This window comes from Phocoena sinus, chromosome 11 (genome assembly GCF_008692025.1).
Source record: "Phocoena sinus isolate mPhoSin1 chromosome 11, mPhoSin1.pri, whole genome shotgun sequence".
NCBI lineage: Eukaryota > Metazoa > Chordata > Mammalia > Artiodactyla > Phocoenidae > Phocoena > Phocoena sinus.
Genome location: NC_045773.1, coordinates 83,563,067 through 83,582,608, shown reverse-complemented (window position 1 = coordinate 83,582,608; position 19,542 = coordinate 83,563,067). Strand labels below are relative to the sequence as shown.

The window sequence follows — 19,542 nt, the reverse complement described above, 5'->3', positions numbered from 1 at the left end:
GATATTGTTCTCTGTTTTAATTGTTTATCAAGCATATGAACAAAAGTATTCTGCTATTTTAATTTTAATTTCTTCAGTTATTGCTTAAGTAGCTTTTTCTGCCTTGTTCCTTAGTCACTTGTATTTCTTTTGGAGGAAATTGCTAGTCCCCCTCCTCTGTTACTGTTCTGTTTACAGTATCAATTTTTTTCTTTATTCATTTGAATTCTCCACACATTAAAATGTTAATCATTTATTATGTGCTTCATAAGTCTAACTCTTTCTTTAGGTAGAGGTTTTTTTTGTTTTTTGTTTTTAAACTTGATTATATTTATTTAACTTAGTTGTTAATTACTATAAGACAGATAGAGGGATGCTATGATCATTGATCCTTCTGAGGGCAGGTTTGGGTTCTGAGGCACCTGAGTGCTACCCACTCACTGATGCCCTGTCCCTTCCAGTGTGATGAGAGTGGGCAGATTCCCTAGGCAGAGCTGGGTTCCTCAACTTCCTTGTGAATCGGGACAGCCCCACATGCCCTATACCCTTCACAAATAAAGATCAACACCTTTATCTCTTCTCTGCAATAAAACGTGTTTGAGGATTAATATTGTTTTATAACATGTGACCCAAAGAATTTTAAGTTGCCCTTCCTAAGATGTATATCTTGAAATGTTGTTTTTTAAAAAAAAATCGATTTCTTAAAGGTTTTCAGTATTCTTGCAGACTGTCACAAAGGATCTGAAAGGTTTTGCAGGTTCAGAATAACTCAGATTAAATTGTAGTTTTAAGCTTTTGCTGAATTTGACTCACATTTATATTTTCGTCCCATGAAAACGTTTATATTCATGGCTCATAATTCAAGACAGATTTTTTTTTTAAATCTGCCCATGACATCCACACTGTCTCCAAATATCCTTTTTCTTCCTCAGATGTTAGCTAAGTGATAGTTTTCTGGATTTCTAGTAAATGTCCTGCTGGTTGCCAGATTATGTCAATGCAGGGCCATCTGGTACCACCTTTTTCCAGCTGTAAACACTCCAATAATAAATATGAAGAATGGTCAAAATCACTAGACAACCAGAATCGACGATAGCATGAAGATCTGTGCATACTTTGGGTTGGAAGAGCCCTGATTTTTTCCATCCTACATTTTTGTGATTTCCTGCTATTAGTGTGTTATTAACACAGGCCTCATGTGGATGTAGGCTCCAGAGGTGGGGGAGGAAATCCTTCATTCTGTTTCAGTAGCTTGAAGCTGATCATGATAACATGATTCTCTCCCAGTTCTATTCAAATGTTGGCCAACTGCCAAGCGCCCACACTTGGCAAGGAGCGTTTTGCTGTCAAGGCTAATTTCACCTTCTAATTTCGGAATTTATTTATTGAGTTTTGTTATACCCCACTAGGGACATAATTTTTAAAAATGATTTTCTGGATGAGAGTCTGATATTTTCCACAGGTTTTGGACTCGATTATTCCATTTCAAAATACATTGATGTTACCAATAACAGGGCAAACTGAAGGAAGCTGGTCATTTAAGCAATCATAGAAGTTGCCTCCAGAAATTAACCTTTTCTATGGGCCATTGCAAGTTCCTTTTATCTAACACAGTTAATCAAACCTCTGCCTCCTTCACTGCAAAGCTCTTGTCTCTTACCTCTTTGATAGTATTGACGTCGCTTGATTATTCAACTGTCTGGGTCTCCCACTGGACTGGCTTTGAGAGGGTGAAAGAGTATCCCCTGGGTCTCAGAAGCCCATGCCTGGTATACAGTAGGCCTTAAATAAAGATTTGTTGTATTGAATAAATACTCCTCGTGTAGCACTGGCTTTTCATCCTGGAATTTATTTAGCTTCTTTCGTGGTGGTCTTTGAACTTTTTGAGGGCAAAGAATGGGTCTTATTTACACGTATCTCCCGAATCCCCAGCATTTGATAAGCACGTTATGAGCGCTTAATAAATGTTGAGTTGATGGCCAAGAAATTCTTCCATGTACTTAAGTAAAACATTTTCCCCTCTCTGCCTCTGAGTCTTCTCTACAAACCCAAATGGACACTCACCATCAAGAAATGGCTCAGTAGCCTTTATTGGACACACACTGGAGTTGGTTCTCTGTAACTCTCCAAAGCTGAAGGATGAGGTAGTAATCCCTCCGTGAGTGCCATGCACCAAACATTCTAAACGTGGAGCAGAGTACTTGTAACCCTCAGCTTTTTTTTTTTTTCTTGGAGTGCCTCCTTGGGTCCTGCAGCCGTGACCAGTTCTGGCCTGACCCTCGCCCCTTATCCTGAGGAAGGCTCTGTCCATGTGCAGGCAAAAACCCCGTTCCCTGTTTCCCTTTCGGGTGGTTAAGATAGGCTGGGATTTTCACGAAGAATTTTACTGGAAAACAAGAAAAACAATGATTTATGAAAGTATACCCACCTTAGAAATAGCCGTATTTCCAAAATATACGATTTAGAACCATGGACTTTCAGTAGAAACATGAAGAGCTTTGCAGTGTCCATATCCCAGTTATCTGAAGGATAATCATCAGTGATAATTGTGTGTATTGACCTCTTTGAATCCCAGGGAGGGACCAGCCTCTTCTGGGCTCCCATTTTGAAGTGACCTGGTGAAAATCTACCCACCACAAGTTCCTGACTAACAGGCCTGTTTCAATTCCTGTTACCCACAGATAGTTAGACCGTACGTCTCTCTGCACGGAATAATCTTACCCTCCTCATGTGTTCATTCTTTGTTTTTTGAGGTGGTATTATCAGTTTATTTCAGTTGACTTTAACTTGAACCATTTATGTTATGTATATAAATAGTGTGTACATGTCATTAGCTCTTTGTAAAGTCCATTTCAATCTAAATTTTGCCTTGAGTGTAATATGTTAAGTAGAGCAGTGCATTCCTGTATTAACTTCCAAGTACTTTCAGTAGCCTAAAGTATCTGAATTTGCATCTGCATGCTTTCAATACTGTACATTAAGGCAAGAACCACCTGGCAGGATTGAGAGAAGGACGAAAATGCCCAGTTAGACTGCTTGCATCATTTTAAGACTTCAAAGTAAAATCCTTTCCCTCCACATCATTAGAAGTAGAGCAAAATGAAGTTGATTCTGTTTCTTTCTCCTACTCAGTGAGTTGGTCGTGTCTGTGACTAACCTGTTCTTCCTGTCAAATGACCATCCTAGAGCTGCCTTTTGGGGACAGGGCTTATGGTTAACCTCAGTCCTGCAGGTTGATGGGGCTGCTAGACCGTTTAAAGAAACTCACAAACCTCATTTTTTGGTTCCTGGAGTGGAAACTGAGCCTGGATCTCATCAATGTTGCAGGGGTGAATAGCCTTTCTCAGTCACTCAGTGCCAACCTGTTGACCGCCACCACTCTTAACCATCTGGACCTCTCAGGGAACATCCTTCGCGGAGATGACCTCTCGGTAGGTTTTCTTTTCCTTACTGCCATCTTCAAAGAAGCTGTACTTACTAACCCTGGAATGATTTCGAAACATATTTCCCCACATCTCCCTTTATCATGACACCTTCAAATCATTTAGTCATGAGCTTATGAAGAGTTTTAGAGAAATGTTCCAGAGCCTTCCTTTACTAAATGTAGCCTATTCTAGAGATTTTATCCCCCCTCACTTAAGATTGTTGAAGTTTAAATTCTTTTTGGAAATACTTTTTCTGAAGGAATTTTTTTCTCCACTTCAAAACATTATTGCACCTGTTAAAATTGCCTGATAAGAAAGATTGGAAACATAAAATGAATTATTTCATCATTAAATAATTGTTAAGAAGACTGGTGGCTTTTTAAAAACATAGTTTGTGATGGAAAGGGGATATTGGGATGAACTTCAGTCCCATATTCCATGATCACAGTAGAGAGGGGGAGGGTTAGGAGTCAGCTGGGGCCACTCCTGAACGTTTGAGTGTGAAGGCAAGAAGTTTCCCCTCAACTATAACAAGATTTTTCATGCAGCTGAATCAGTAATATAAATGTTTGGCAGATCTTATTGATACAGTGAATTAGGTATGATCTCATTGCCAGATGGGGTGAATAGTCCCCTCTAGTCACAGGATAGAATTTAGAAGAAATGCTCCCTTACCAATGGGGTGGGACCCACAGCACATGGACCTCTTCAAAGGACCTTAATTTACATTCCATTGCTTTATGGGAGTGAAAAACGCTGTGACATGTATTCTCATTTCTCTTCTGTTTTCCTTTCCCTGTAAGACAGGGAATGTTGCCACAGCCCTCTTCGTAGTTATTTTCCTCTCCCTTACACTTGAACTCATTAACATAATATTAGTACTTGCTTCCTGGTGTGCCATGACTTTTTCAGTGTGTTGTCCAATTGTGGTTGTCACTTTCACTGATGATTCATAAATCTGCTCCTCCCAAGATGAAACAAGGAGTCCGATGTGAAACCACCAAAACATTACAGTGACAAACTAGCAGAATAGAGAGAAAGGTAAAAGAAGAGCTTGAAGATTAAACAAGAAGGCTGCTAACATAGGGGCATTGACAGTCACCCAAGACAGCAAAGTAGCCAGCCAGGAGTCCTGTCCCAGCTTGCCTCTGGGGAAGGGCAAGTGGAATGATGAAGCCGAGTGACAGTGGGCTTCTAGCCCCGACAGGCTGAGGTTCTGAGAGCCATTCAGCAGGTGCAGGGAGGGGCTTACCTGGCCCTGTGCTTTCCAGGAGAGCAGCCTAGCAGGGACTGCTGGAGAAGTGTTGGCCAGGTTGGGTCTTGTCACCGCTTGAGGGTGATTAGAGCTCCCCCAGCTGGTGGCCAGGAGTAAACTCACAGTGCCAGGCAAAGACAGAGAATCAGATCTTCATTAAGTCAGAACAAGATTATTTTTCTGAATCAGAACTTTTCATAATACAGTACATTGTATGTCTGGTTATTCTAAAATATTTACAGGCCAGTCTTTTGCTATTCTGAATTCCTTGGTCAAGAGGAGTTTTCTCAAGCATCTATAGCTAAGCTGCTACACTTACGAGTCTTTGCCAAGGACTAGGACCTCTCAATGTAAGCTTGTTTGTTTTTGCAAGTATCTCGTGGCATCCAGTGAAGCAAAGCAGAATTCAGCTATTTGCCTGGCGGCAGGAGCTGGGATTTGGTGGCTGTTGGTGGATGCTGGCACCACCTACTCACACAGGGCTATTAGAGAATAACAGAGTTGTTCATTTTATTGTTTTGATAGCCTTGCATGGGGATGAGGGTATAGTTTAGGCATTGTGACACTCTAGAAACTGGAGGGTCTTAGTTATAAGTGAGATTAAGAAAAAAAAAAAACCTAATAGTGCTGTCAGGCCCTTTCTTGTTAGATTTTGGAAGTAACTAAGGATAGAAAAATTATTTTCTTGAACTGAAGAGAGTATAGCCCGAGACCACCATCCTGTGGTTCAAATTCAAATTAGTGGCTCCTTAAACACTTTCAAAAGTGATTAGCATTTTGGTAGGGTGGCTGCAATTCAGGTGGTATTTCAATCTCAGCAGTTAAAATGAATTAGCACTGTTCCAAATTGTGTCATAAAAATGGAGCTAATCAGGAAAACGGAGCCATGTGTAACAAAATGGGGGTTTGGTAGCCAGGACTCCATTTGGCCTTTCTTCAACTTAAACATACTTTAAAATATTCTTTGGGATTTTGCTCTCAGGGAAGGTAATGGAATGACAGAAAATTCTGCCACTCTCTTGGGAAGAGTAGAGGATGATCCTCAGTGGATTTGGGCAACTTGATTTTAAAATGTTAACTTAACATCGTGTGTGCACGCGCGAGTGTATGCATGTGTGTTTCTGGATCCTAACATATTTGGTTTTTGCTTTTTATTCAAGTCCATGTACAGTTTTTTGGCCCAGCCAAATGCCATTGCTCATCTGGATTTGTCCAATACAGAATGTTCCCTGGACATGGTAATATTTTTTTATATTGCTCGGGGGGGGTCTCAAATATGGGGGTCCCATATTTAGATGGGAAACAATGGGCTTTCGTCCCAATAAAATATTCTCCGAGTCCTAGAAATATTTGAAAATAAGAGAGCCTTGTTTCTTTCCCAGGTCTGTGGAGCTCTTCTCCGTGGCTGCCTTCAGTATTTAGCTGTGCTCAATCTCTCCAGAACTGTCTTTTCTCACCGGTATGGATTTATTCCTGCTATCATTCTCATCTAGGAGTGTCTTTCTCTCAGAGAAAGTTGTAGTGAGATGAAAACAGAGTGATAAAGGGTGAATGTTGTGCACGAAAGGGGATGGTCCTAAATCATTATCTATGAATATTAGACCTTGAAAGTTCAAGTTTTTATTATATCTTTTTTCCCTGCAGGACAATGTTATTATCAATAACTCCAGACTGCCTATATGAACGATGTAATAATGTACTATTTCTCATATGTGGACAGGCATTCTCTCTTAATATGGTAAAGACCCTTTTAGAAACTTCTGTGGGTGTTTCTCAATAATACACTTTGAATGAAGTATCAACTGTGTCTGGGAGATAAAGAGAATCGTCACCCCAGAGCTCATGCATTCTGATTTGTAGAAGTGGAGGGCCCGCCTGAGTACCTCACTTCTACCTTCCCGACTTAGAATTGTTTGCAAAATCAGGCAGTAGATTAGAAGCAGAAGTAGTCACACACAGCAGTGACTTAGAATGGCAGAATGCAGAAAAATTATGAAAAGTACATGGGTTATGTAGCTGTGGAATTCTGGAACCATCTAGTGTATTAATACATTTCAACACTTACCATTTGTAATTATTACCACAAGTCGTAAACAATATTTTAGTCATTATATGCTCTTTAATAACATGGAGAATGGCTTAATATTAGAAATACCTCCTTTTTTATTGGTTAACTTTTTGAAAACTTTACATATTCAAAGGGATAACAGTCACTTGTTCGGAAAATTCACAATTCAGCATGCTTTATTCTACAATTATGCCTCATAGTGAGTTATTCTATATTTTAAAGTATTCTTGATCCGTTACTTCTACAGTATGTAAATGTCTGTGATAACAAAAATATGCCACATATACCTCAATAGGATAAGATCAGAGAGAGTGAAATGTAGGAGATAAAATGGTGGGAGAAGTTGAGAGTTTTCTAAGATACTTTATTTCAAAGGCCTTAGAGGGTATTAACTTGACCACCCAGACCACTCACGTATTTGAAGTCAGCTTATGAAGCCATGCTTTGGTGGAGCTATAATAGACTGAGGAACTGGGTTAGAAATGATATCATAGGTGATAAGGATTTTCATCTAATCAGCTCTTTTGAATTCATACTACTGTGAATTCTGTGATGACTGGTCCTAAGTAGAGCTATTAAGCTTATAGAGCTGGAATTGTGCTAACAAATTTCCTTGTCTTCCAAATGAGAGGCTGTGATTAAACTGTTTAGTACCCACTACCTTACCTAGATATAACCATAGAAAGCCCTTAGTAATTATGTAGAAATTGCTGCATTTACACTGAGTTGTGGATTGTTAGCCAGGCTGTTCATACTTTGGTTCACAGATAATTTCATAAGTGTAGCAGTCAGGATAGGTCAGGTTGTTCCAGTAACAAATGGTCCCCCCAACCCTCCACCCTCTCCACAGCTCTCAGCAACAGCAGTTTTGTGACATGTGCCTTATGGGTTAGCCACATCACTCTGGGAGGCAGAGCAGCCTCTTTCTAGTACGTTGACAGTCACATAGTGGAGGAGAAAGGATCATGGTAAAACTTGTCGCTGGAAATCACACACATCACTTCCACTCACAACCCATTGTACTTCAGGGAATACAAGGCAGGTTAATTTTTTTGTTTTTCCTGAGATTTTGGCTGCTAGCCACCCTCAGTTTATTCATGTTACCAAGACCCCATTTCTGAAGTCTGCCAAAGTCTGCTCATCAGAAAAAGAATGTATATATAACTGAGTCACTTCGCTATACAACAGTAATTAACACAACATTGTAATTCACCTTTACTTCAATTATTCAATTAAAAAAAAAGAAAAAGAAAATGAACACTATATACAAGCGTCTGTCGGGGACCAGAGTTGTTTTGAAACGTCTAATATGTATTCTACCAGAATTCTCTTTCCTCTTAAGTGTATTTTTCATCCTCTTAAATAGATATTCTGGTCGCTTAGGTATTTCTTCTCAGCCTGAAATTGTCCTGTTTTAAAACCTTTTTCAAATATTGACAGGTTTCCTAGACCTCTGTACGTAAAATATTGTTGAATGTTCTGTGGTTGAATTCGACCCCTAGGACGGCCTCTGCCCTGAGAGTCTATGATTCCCTCCACAGAATATGAATAACTCTCATTGAATAAGTGTTTACAATGCATCAGGCTAAGTGCTGTACTTACTCAGACCTTCCAACAATTCTGTCAGATAGAACAAAACAGACAAAGCATTCATATTCCAATTTTGACTCTGGAATCTTTTCTTAAATCCTCATAGTGTTGACTCTGTCTTCTTATTGAGTTGTATGATTTGATTCATATACTTCCCACTGGAATAGCAAGGGGACGTATTTGGAGGTTATAAGCATTTCTTTTTGGAGTTTTGTCTTTATTCTAATATTTGGCCTGAAATAATTAGATCTGTGGTGTGGATATAAGAGCCGAGTAGGATATTTGTCATGCAGGCTTCTTGCCAACCAGACTTGACATCTGGTCACAATCCCGTTGCGTCTGAGACCTGCTGCATCTGAAAACATAGCCAAACACAGGTAGTGATCCTTAACAGTCTGATGCCACCCAGTGGGAAGGCTCTTTAAATTGGTGAGAAATACGTATCTTCTTTGACTTATTTCTTAAAAATTCAAATATGGAGTTTCCTGAAGAACTAGGGGGTGGAACACAATGAGTTCTTTGGCTACAAAGACTAGGAATCAAATGTTTTCAAGACTTAATGACATTTCTTAACCTCTCCTACATAATTTTCAAAAGTACACTGAATTAATTTATTTAACTTCCAGACATTTTGTTTCTTTTTACCTTTAACTTTCTACTGAAACACAGCCAGTTCATGGATTATTTTACAGTGTTTGAATTTACCGATGAATAATTGTGCCAGTTTGGAAGTGGGGTGCAGAGATGGAAGTTTAACTGCGTGTAAGACTCTCATGTTTTGTTTTTCAGGAAAGGAAAAGAAGTACCCCCATCTTTCAAGCAGTTTTTTAGTAGTTCTCTGGCTCTGATGCAAATCAACCTTTCAGGCACAAAACTGTCTCCTGAGCCCTTAAAGTGAGTGGTGAATTCATTTTCTCCAGAGCTTTTTAAAGTTCAATTTGTTATTAGGAATGTGCTTGAGGGAAGGGAAAAAGACGTACAATCCTTAGACGTACGTCTAAGACAGACAAGGCCGATAAAAATGCCTTTTTACTTTGGGTCACAAAGGAAGTCAAATTCTTTCTGAGTACATTGTACGCTGTTGGTATTATTGCATCTTCTATGAAAAAAAAATCTTCCTTTGGTTTGTGACATTGGCAGTAGTCACTGATCTATAAAAGTTGTGTTTCTGGGTACCGTCACCTTTCTTTTGACCTCTGTTCAGTCCATTTTAGGTATATTCTTGTGTGCATTTTAAAATCTCTTCTCAATATTTCTACTAACAGTAATAAGCAAAGGCTATACACATGTGTGCAACAGAAACAATTTTTAGGTGCTTTGTTTTCTGAATCACCTAGGTATCTGTTTGGTATTTTTACTTGGCAGGAAACTTATGGGTTAATATCCTTAGTGTAGGTGTCATGGTAAAGTTGAACTTTTTAGAATAATTTGTTATCCTTGAATTTCTTTTCACCATTGCCAGAAATAATCAAAAGGACTATAGAATCTAATTCTGAGTCAAAAGAACATTTTCAAGTGGTTATGAATATCTGCGTTGTCAGGTGTGTTCACATGTATGCACAGATTTCTCCTTTCCTCAGCTGACATGTAAATCAGCATTCAATTTGTTCCCTTGCAATTTGTATGAAATGTTAAAATCAATGTCTGCTATTCATTCTACTAGAAAATTAATCATCTAATTTGTAAATTGCCTTTTCTTTTCTTTTTGAGAGGTGTGAAATTCTTGATTAGTTTTCTACAAAGTACCATATGACTAAAACAATGGATGCCTTTAAGAAGAGTTGATCCACCCGTGCAAAAAAAAAAATCCTGATGTTATAGCGGCCTGTTTTTAAAAAAAAAGAGGAAGAATTGAATCTTTGTAATAGAAATCTCTAAATATAACAGCTGCAAATTGTAAAAACATGATTAGGCTGTCTGTATGGATGTTAATAAAGCTATCAGCATCAATATTCTAAAGGGGATCCATTATAATTTAACCACATTCATTCAACTGATATTTATTGAGCATTTATAACAGACTAGATGCCAGGAAGGCACTGAGTAGAAAGCAAAACCAGACTTGCTTTTATCACATCATATCAGCGGGAGATTAGCATATTCAAAGTAGTTTTAGTGATAGGCACATGGTATACTAATTCAATGTTGCTGGTTCCTGTAAAATATAGAGTAGTTCTTCATTGATTAGTACAATTGATTTTATAGAATAATCCTCACCACAACAACGCTGGATTTACTGTACTTTATTATAGGTCAGTGTTAAATCTCGTGACCTGTTGTTATTTATGTTAATGTTTAATGATAAATCAGTACTGGCAGACCTCGGAGATGTTGTGGGTTTGGTTCCAGATCACTGCAATAAAGTGAATATTGCAATAAAGCGAGTCACACGAATTTGGGGGTTTCCCAGTGCATTTAAAAGTTATGTTTACACCATAGTGTAGTTTATTAAGCGTGCAATAGCATTATGTCCAAAAAAATGTACATATCTTAAATAAAAAACACTTTATTGCTCAACAGTGCTAACCATCATCTGAACCATCAGCGACTCGTAATCTTTTTGCTGGTGGAGGGTTTGAAATATTGTGAGAATTGCCAAAATGTGACACAGAGACACGAAGTGAGCAAATGCTGTTGTAAAAGTGGCACCAATAGACTTGCTTCGTGTGAATTGCCGTAAACCTTCAATTTGTAAAAACACGCAATATCTGTGAAATGTAATACGATGAGGTATGCCCGTAGTCTCTTCAGGTCTGTGTTTTGCTCAGTAAAAATTTTAATATGAGGAAAAAGGCTTCATGGCCAAAGATTCTGTAAACAAAATTCTGGATGTACATTTAATGTGATGCTATAATTTGAAAAGATATAACAAAACTGAGGTGCTTGGGTTTGCCTGTGAGGGGGTGAGGATGGAAAGGAACTTGACAAGCACTGCCCTAAGTTAGACACACAACTGGCTGCTTACCCACAAACTGTCACGTGCAGTGTTGACAACAGCCGTGGGAAGGTATCATTATCCCTATTTTACAGCTGAGGAAATGGAAGCTCACAGAAGCTAAGTAATTTGTGAAAACTCACTGCCATCGCAGCTTGGGTTTTCTGGGAAGCCAAGTTAGAGATGGAGATTAGCATGTAGGATGTTTGTTAGGAAGTGCTCTTGCAATCCCACCTGTGGAGGGGGAGCAGGAAGAAAGCAGGATGGGACAGAGGGCAAGTTGAACTGAGACTATCACAGTGAAGACCTCAGCCAACCCGATGGGAGCTTTGTTGCTAGAATGTCCCTGAGCTGGGCGACGAGGCTGGGCCCGTATACCCCTGTGTTGATCAGTCCTTGGATACAGGCTGCCCCAGAAGCAGATGTGACCTTGGGCGAGGCACTTGTCTTGGGCTGAGGCAGACCCCAAAGAGGACCGACAGCTGAGGGGGCTCTGGGAGGTACATTGCAGAGTTCACTGCTGTCAGCCAGCGGACACTGGCTCAATCCTGTTCCTAAACCCACGTTGTATCCCCAAGCACCAAGAGGGGCAGAGGGAGGCCCTCATTTCTTAAAGGGAGATCAGTAGCCGTAAGAGAGAAAGCTAAAGAAATGCAACTTCTCTTGATGGAATTGCTTATTTCATAATTGTGTTTTTCCTTGGAGGCTCTTTTCTGTCCACATTAAAGTATTTCAGGGCTTTTTAAGAACATGGTGACGCTGCCAGAGCCGTGGAGATGACATACAAATTCTTCTGTTAGACCTACTAGAGAATGGACTTGAGGACATGGGGAGGGGGAAGGGTGAGCTGTGACAAAGCGAGAGAGAGGCATGGACATATATACACTACCAAAGTAAGGTAGATAGCTAGTGGGAAGCAGCCGCATAGCACAGGGAGATCAGCTCAGTGCTTTGTGACCGCCTGGAGGGGTGGGATAGGGAGGGTGGGAGGGAGGGAGACGCAAGAGGGATGAGATATGGGAACATATGTACATGTATAACTGATTCACTTTGTTATAAAGCAGAAACAAACAAACAAAAAAATTCTTCTGTTAGTCAGTTTGACGCTAATGATTGAGGACCGAGAGGATGACGATGTGAAGGCAGTTCACTCTGGGTTAAAATAAACAACACACCTTGTGATGGAGTTTTCCCCCAGAGCCTGCGATGCTTTGTTGTAGTTGTTCTGTTTTGTTTTACTAGGGACAGTTTCTGTGGGTTATTTATATTTGTCTCATGAGTCGTTACCTCTTAATCATTGGCCTTCTGTAGTTAAGTATCTTAAAGGACACCATTTATTTCCTTGTCCTTAACCTACTCGTCAGAATAGTAGGAGGAGTTTTCCCTCCATCTAAGCATTATACAAATACAGAGTTAAAATATGTGGCTAAGTCCTAGAAACTGAAAACTTAGAAATGTAGGGACCTCTTTGGTAATGTCCTGACTCTCCCATTTTGCTGATGAGAACCTGAGACACAGAGAGGAAAAGTGATGTCCTTCAGGCTACCCAATGCTCAGTAACAGAATCAGGACTTGAGGACAGGCCTTTTGGTTCTTAGTACCAATAGCTTTCAGTAGCTCAATACTGCCCCCAAGAAAGAAAGGGCGAAAAGGCACTTTTTAGGAAAAGAGAAACTCTTGAATAATTACTTGAACAGAGGCACACACACAGATGAGACATGCCCAACCTTTTTCATAGGATAGTGTTTTAGAAGAGAGGACAGTGAACTGGATTAAAGGAACGAAGATACACGCAGTCCCCTTGACCTTCTTACCCACAGGGTAAGCTGTTTTCGCAGCTGGGAACAGCCAAGTTCCTGCGCTCTGCCCACCTCGGGGATTCTCTCTCAGTGGATGAGACCAGAGAATCACTGGATGGAGGAAAATCTCAGAGACTTTGGCATGAAGTAATTCCCTACTTTCCCACCTCCCCCTTCCCCTGGGGTATTTTTGGAGTCTGCTAGTAGAGGTGCCTTTCCTGGGAACATTGAGAACAGGTAGTCACCCCCAGGTGACAGTTGCCTTGGTTCTACTCTCTAGTATTTACAACTGTCTGCCTTGCATTATGGTTATTTGCACACATATTTGTTTCCTCTGCTTGAGATTGGCAACCCTCTCATACTCATCTTTGTACTTCTCACAGGGCCTAGTTGAGAGTCTCTTTTCCTTTCGGTGTAATTAATGGATGTGGGTGCATGTATGAAATTTTTGTTTCAAGCCTGTTCAGTGGTGGTGGATTTTATAGGACTGACTTGTAAAAGTAGAGTTAATTTATTCTCTTACATGTGAGATCCATATGATGAGTCCAGTCTCTTCCATAAGCAGATAAGAAAAATCCTTTGCAGAGTGGTGATGGTGTTTATCCTGTGACCAGCTAGTAGTTGGATAGACAGGCAGGATCCTGCACTCAAACTCGAGACTAGTACCTTATCTTCCATGCTGTACACCCTTACCCATCCCACCTCTGCAAGTCCTTTAACAAACTCATCTAGATATGATTTCACATCCCGGAATACTCTAGAGCCTGCCTTCCCCCATTAACATAACCCTTAGGGAAAACTAGCTTTACTTTGCTATTCTAATAACAATTGCCTAATAATATTCTAAACATTATTAAAGGTGTTCTCAAGCAGATGCAAGGGGCAGTTTATTTGTGATGAACACAATTTAATTTCAGTGTGCAATTAGGAGCACTGTTGGTTTATTTCCTTAGGAATTAGCAACCCTGTCGGGTTTCGCATTTATGAGGGACCTGCTCTGTGTCAAACAGAAGAGTGTTTCCCTGTCATTTTTGTCACTACTCTTGGTGGGCGGAAATGCAGTTGGCATTTTAAAAAGTGAGACGCTGCTTGGTGCTTGACCTATGATTCAGAAAAGGCCTTCTTCTTTCTCTGGGTTTTGTTCAGTGTGCTTACACATTTTTAGAGCAACAAGTGGAATTTTTATCTAAAGTGTGTGTGTTTCCTCCCCTCAGAGCGCTGTTATTGGGCCTGGCTTGTAATCATAACTTGAAGAGAGTTTCTCTTGATCTCAGCAACTGTGAGGTAAGAACACCTTTAGATGATGCACTAGAATAGATAATAGCCTGAAAATTGCTTTGTCTTTTTCCTGGAAACAGTGTGATACTGTGATTCCAGACGGTATACAAGGAGCAGAATAACACACTTTATAGAAATTTCTGTATATTGTTCTGTATATTGCGATGTTCTGTATATTGCGAGTTTTATCTACAGACAGCCACGGAACACCATTCAGAAAGCAGTCAAATGTGCTTTTAATGACTTTTCTTTTTCTCCCCTTCTTCCTGCCAGTTGCTTAAGTCTTTTATGATGAAACTTGGAGATATCAAGCCTTAAACTAGCTTTACCATCAGGAAAATTGTACCATACAGCCTTCCTTGCAGGGGCCAAGATGTGTACAGCCTAACTTGGATTTGGAGAGTGTGAAAGGGAAGATCTTTGTCATTAATTTTGCTTTTTTATATCTTCATTTTAAAGCAGGAAAATTAAGATGCTTCTCAAAATTATAGTAACTACAAGCAGTTTCTATCAAAGTACACACAGAAGAATTGAGACTAAAAGCTTCTACATTTTAGAGGGTACCTGAACTTTTTCGCTATCTTGAAACTTTTAGTTGGTGTGGAGATTAGTAAGAAAATACCCGGGTACAAACTATCCAGCCTCTTTAGAGCCTGACTTTACCCACCATGTCAAACTTGGTGCCTTTTCTCAGGGCTGGAGGTGGGAGTTTATTCATTCCTATTCTTGGGCCTTTATACCCACTCTTCTCTCTTTCTGGACCACTCCTGCCATGTCCCTCTTTTTCCCCAAGGCCTCCCTCTCTTTGAGGATCTAGTTCAGGTGCTGTCTCCTCTGTACCTGCATCAGATTCCTACTGTTTGATCTGAGTTTGGCCATGACTAGCTATGCAATCCTGGGTGAATTACTTGATAGTGTTACATCTCAATTTCTGCATTTGCAAAAAGGAAACAACATTAGTGCCTCTCCTAGTAGGTTGTTATGAGGTTTAAAAGAGCTCTTCTTTGAAATGTGATGCTTAGATCGTCCGGTACCTATACAGGTTGTTCCCTATTGTTGCTTATCTGTCTGTACGTTTCTTCCCTGACTGCTTCAGCACTTTGTGGTCTTATTTTTTTCCTAATTGTCTAGTACTTAATGACAGTGACATGCATTTGGACACTGAACCACGTGTGGTGCCTTGCACAATTATTAAATTGGCTCCTGTATGCTTTCCCAGCTGGGTTGTGGCTTTATGGAAGGCAGTATTTGTGTCTTACTTTGCTTTGTGTTTCCTTTAGCCACTAACAAAATGCTGAGCAGTAAGCCAACACTAAATATTGAAGATTAATGCTTTACCTCTCTGAAAATTCTAGAAACTGACAAGTCTGAAATCAGCCATATAAATTGTTAGTGCAGGATTTTTTAATTAATTTTGAGCTGGGGTGAACGCCAACTGTGTGTGATTTACTAGTCTTTTTGTTTGTTGGGGGGAGTGGGGGGAAGGGAAAATCCTAAAAACCTAACCTGGCATTGTGAAATTTTCATGTACAAATTAATGCTCTTTCATTTATAAAGACAGACCGTAAAACAGAAACTAGCTCTGGTAATATGAATTAATTATTTGTTTACCAGCACTTAATATTAAGGGCATGCCAATAATAAAAATTCCTTATGAGGGAAGGCATAAGACGAATGAGGATAGAAAGGGTTATTCTATTAAAAAAGCAAGTTGGTATAACCTTGATTGCTGTTAGATCAAAATACTGAATTAGCAATAACCCATATGTTTTACTATCCTGATTAAGGATCATGATTGTGACCAATATAACATCATTCATTTAATTCTGTAATCAAAACTGGAATGGACATAAGTGATCATCTGATTCTCATGCTTATTGATGAGGAAACTGAGGTCTAAAGAAGCTGAAATAATCCAGCTCACTAATGGCAGAGTCATAATCAAAGTATGCTCTCCCAATTGTTGTTAATACTAGTAATTATTAGAATATCATACAATTAGACATTTTCTCCTCAAATAAGTTGATAGGTACCATATGCCCAAAGAACACTGTGTTAGATTGTCACAGAGCTTCTTTTTTAAACTCCTTTGTGATCCTATTCAGAATAACTTTCAGAGACAGTTATATTTGGTGAACCATATAAAACTGACATTTTTGTGGGTCAAAAATGGCAGGCAACTATGGAGAACAGTATGGAGGTTCCTTAAAAAACTAAATATAGAACTACCATATGACCCAGCAATCCCACTACTGGGCATATACCCTGAGAAACCCATAATTCAAAAAGAGTCATGTACCACAGTGTTCACTGCGGCACTATTTACAATAGCCAGGACATGGAAGCAACCTGAGTGTCCGTCGACATATACAATGGAATATTACTCAGCCATAAAAATAAACGAAATTGAGTTATTTGTAGTGAGGTGGGTGGACCTAGAGTCTGTCATAGAGAGTGAAGTAAGTCAGAGAAAAACAAATGCCACATGCTAACACATATATATGGAATCTAAAAAAAAAAAAGGTTCTGAAGAATCTAGGGGCAGGACAGGAATAAAGATTCAGACGTAGAGAATGGACTTGAGGACACGGGGAGGGGGAAGGGTAAGCTAGGACGAAATGAGAGAGTGGCATGGACATATATACACTACCAAATGTAAAATAGATAGCTAGTGGGAAGCAGCCACAGAGCACAGGGAGATCAGCTCGGTGCTTTGTGACCACCTAGAGGGGTGGGATAGGGAGGGTGGGAGGGAGACGCAAGAGGGAGGAGATATGGGGATATATGTATATGTATAGCTGATTCACTTTGTTATAAAGCAGAAACTAACACACCATTGTAAAGCAATTATACTCCAATAAAGATGTTAAAAAAAATATTTTACACAGATGGAAGAAAAAAATGGCAGACTATTGGCAGTTTCATATGGATCCATCAAATGCTAGTAGACTTTTTCCTTTATAATTTTTCTTAAGAAAGCAGGAATCCAGATCAAATTCTGATGGTAGGATTGACCATTATTGTGATGATAATTCCAACTTCATTTTGGCCATTCATTTATGAATTATATGATAAAATGATACTGCTGAGATGGGGACCCGTTAATACTACCTTAGTGCCATGTTCCACCATCTTACAGCTTGAAGCACAGTACTGGTGACCACGTTTATTAAGTCACACATTGTATTGCTGCTCATAAAAATTAATGAAACACAAAATTATTTTTGTAAACTAAGGTGTCTTGTGACATTTTTCTTCTTAAAGCTAGATGTCCAAGTTTAACTAGGTTTCACTTTGCTCATCTCCATGATACAGTAAACCTCTTTCCTATAAAGGTACTAGAAGTTACAGTATTTTCTGTTTAGAATGCTTGGCACTTAGAGTATTAACTCCTCCTTAAATCATTCATTGCTTCAGAATTTATGTAGTGCTCTTGGAAAAAAGCGTTCACTAACTTGGAAGTTTAAAATTATGCATATGTGAATTTTTTCTGTTCATTCTCTATTTACCCACAGTAGACACAGCCTTCTTTACTCTTATTATCATGCCAGTCAAAACCATGGAAGAATTCATCACTTAATGATGAATAAAAAGAAACTGATGATCAGATAAATGCCCCCACCTGTGGTGGGTTGGGGGGAAAGAAGCTTCACCCTGATGCCATAATCATCTCGGGAAGTCATTTCTACAGGGGTGGCTTACTCAAGGTGAGGGACCGACAGACCTAAAAGGTCAAATGTCTGTTGTATAATACTGGGGAGTTTCAGATGTGGGCACTGTATGAATTCAGTGCCCCCTACAGATACCTCTAAGTACAATAGTCTACCCAAACCATGGAAGCAAAGAACAAATGTGAAATACGTTGAAAATTTTTTTCATATTTATAAATAGATTACTTATTTTATTATAAAACAGCTGCTCTCCACTGATTAACTTTAAAATTAGGTTTATATGGGTGTCATAGAAAGTAAACGACCATCATCTAAAATCATGGTTGAGTTTATTTGGAGGAGAGAGACTGTAACCTTGAAACAGGAATTAAAAGTGTCTAGACAGGAAACTTAGAATAACTTTCCTTAAGCAAATTATTTTGTTTTTACCATTTACTGATTCCTTCACTCTTCACGTTTACCTTTCTTGGTGCGTTATCCTTCAGTACTGCCCTGAAAGAGGCATTTCACATTCATCAGTTTGAATGAGAGAGATTTACACTTCATGCTATTAAAGAAAAAAGTGTCATGCAGTGACATGTTGCTTTCCTACAACACAAACATCCTTGATATCTAGAAACTTCAATCCAAAATTTGGGGCTGTAATCTTTTGCTCTGTGAGGGCTCAGCTAGTCAGTGCTGAAATTAACCTTTCATTTACAGATAACTTCTCTACTTAGAGAAAAAACTTACCTGTTTCACATTAAATATGTTATCATTTAATTTTCTTGGTCTTTTGGTATCAGAATAGTTTTCTTTGAGAAGAATAAGAAAATGACTCCAAGTAGTCACGGAAGGAAAGAGAGTATCATAGCAAACAAAGGGTGGGCACTTTGGAATCCAAGAGGTTCCCTTCTTTCAGCCCTCATTTTTCGCCTGTGGAATGGGGATTATACAGTCATCCCTCAGTATCTGCTGGGGATGGGTTCAGGGAGCTCCGACAGATATCAAAATGCACAGATGCGCAAGTCCCCCGTGTAATATAGTGGAGTACAATAAACACAGTTGGCTTCCATATCTGCAGGTTTTGCATCTGCTTATTCAACCAACCTAGGACTGAACTTCCACAGAGGGCTGACTGTAATAGTTTGCTGAGATAGCATTTGGCACAATGCCAAGCCTAGGGTAACTACCTTTATGAAACCATTTTAAAAAAATCACCTTCAAAGTTGTTTTAAATCTCTCAGGAATAATTAGTCTCATCAGTTTATAGGCACACCTGGTTTTGGACACAAAACAGCATTACCCTCTACGGCCAGGCTCTGAATGGCCTGTGGCTGATCCCAACTCACTCTCAAAGCGTAAGGACTTAGCATCTGTGCAGATGTTCAGAGAAATGTGTGTGTTCCCTTGTCCTCAAGGTTAGTTCCAAAACAAGAGTTTCAAAACTCTTTTATATATGGTGATAGTGATGTTGACATTCATATGCATTCTCCCCGTGTACCCCTCTGCCTGAAAGGAGGCAGTGGGTGTTTGCATCCTGGCTTGTGTTTAGAAATCTTA

General features: G+C 39.4%; 1 protein-coding gene across 4 annotated transcripts in view; it reads left to right on the top strand.

Moving 5' to 3' along the window:
• The window catches only part of CARMIL1 (capping protein regulator and myosin 1 linker 1), a 323,730-nt gene that overhangs the window by 197,016 nt on the left and 107,172 nt on the right, over window positions 1-19,542 (top strand). For all 4 annotated transcript variants that reach the window (XM_032647357.1, XM_032647356.1, XM_032647355.1 and 1 more), the window contains exons 13-17: window positions 3,307-3,410; window positions 5,820-5,897; window positions 6,042-6,118; window positions 9,107-9,211; window positions 14,266-14,335. In XM_032647357.1, the coding sequence (XP_032503248.1) occupies window positions 3,307-3,410; window positions 5,820-5,897; window positions 6,042-6,118; window positions 9,107-9,211; window positions 14,266-14,335 (434 nt within the window). The remainder of the gene's footprint in view (window positions 1-3,306; window positions 3,411-5,819; window positions 5,898-6,041; window positions 6,119-9,106; window positions 9,212-14,265; window positions 14,336-19,542) is intronic.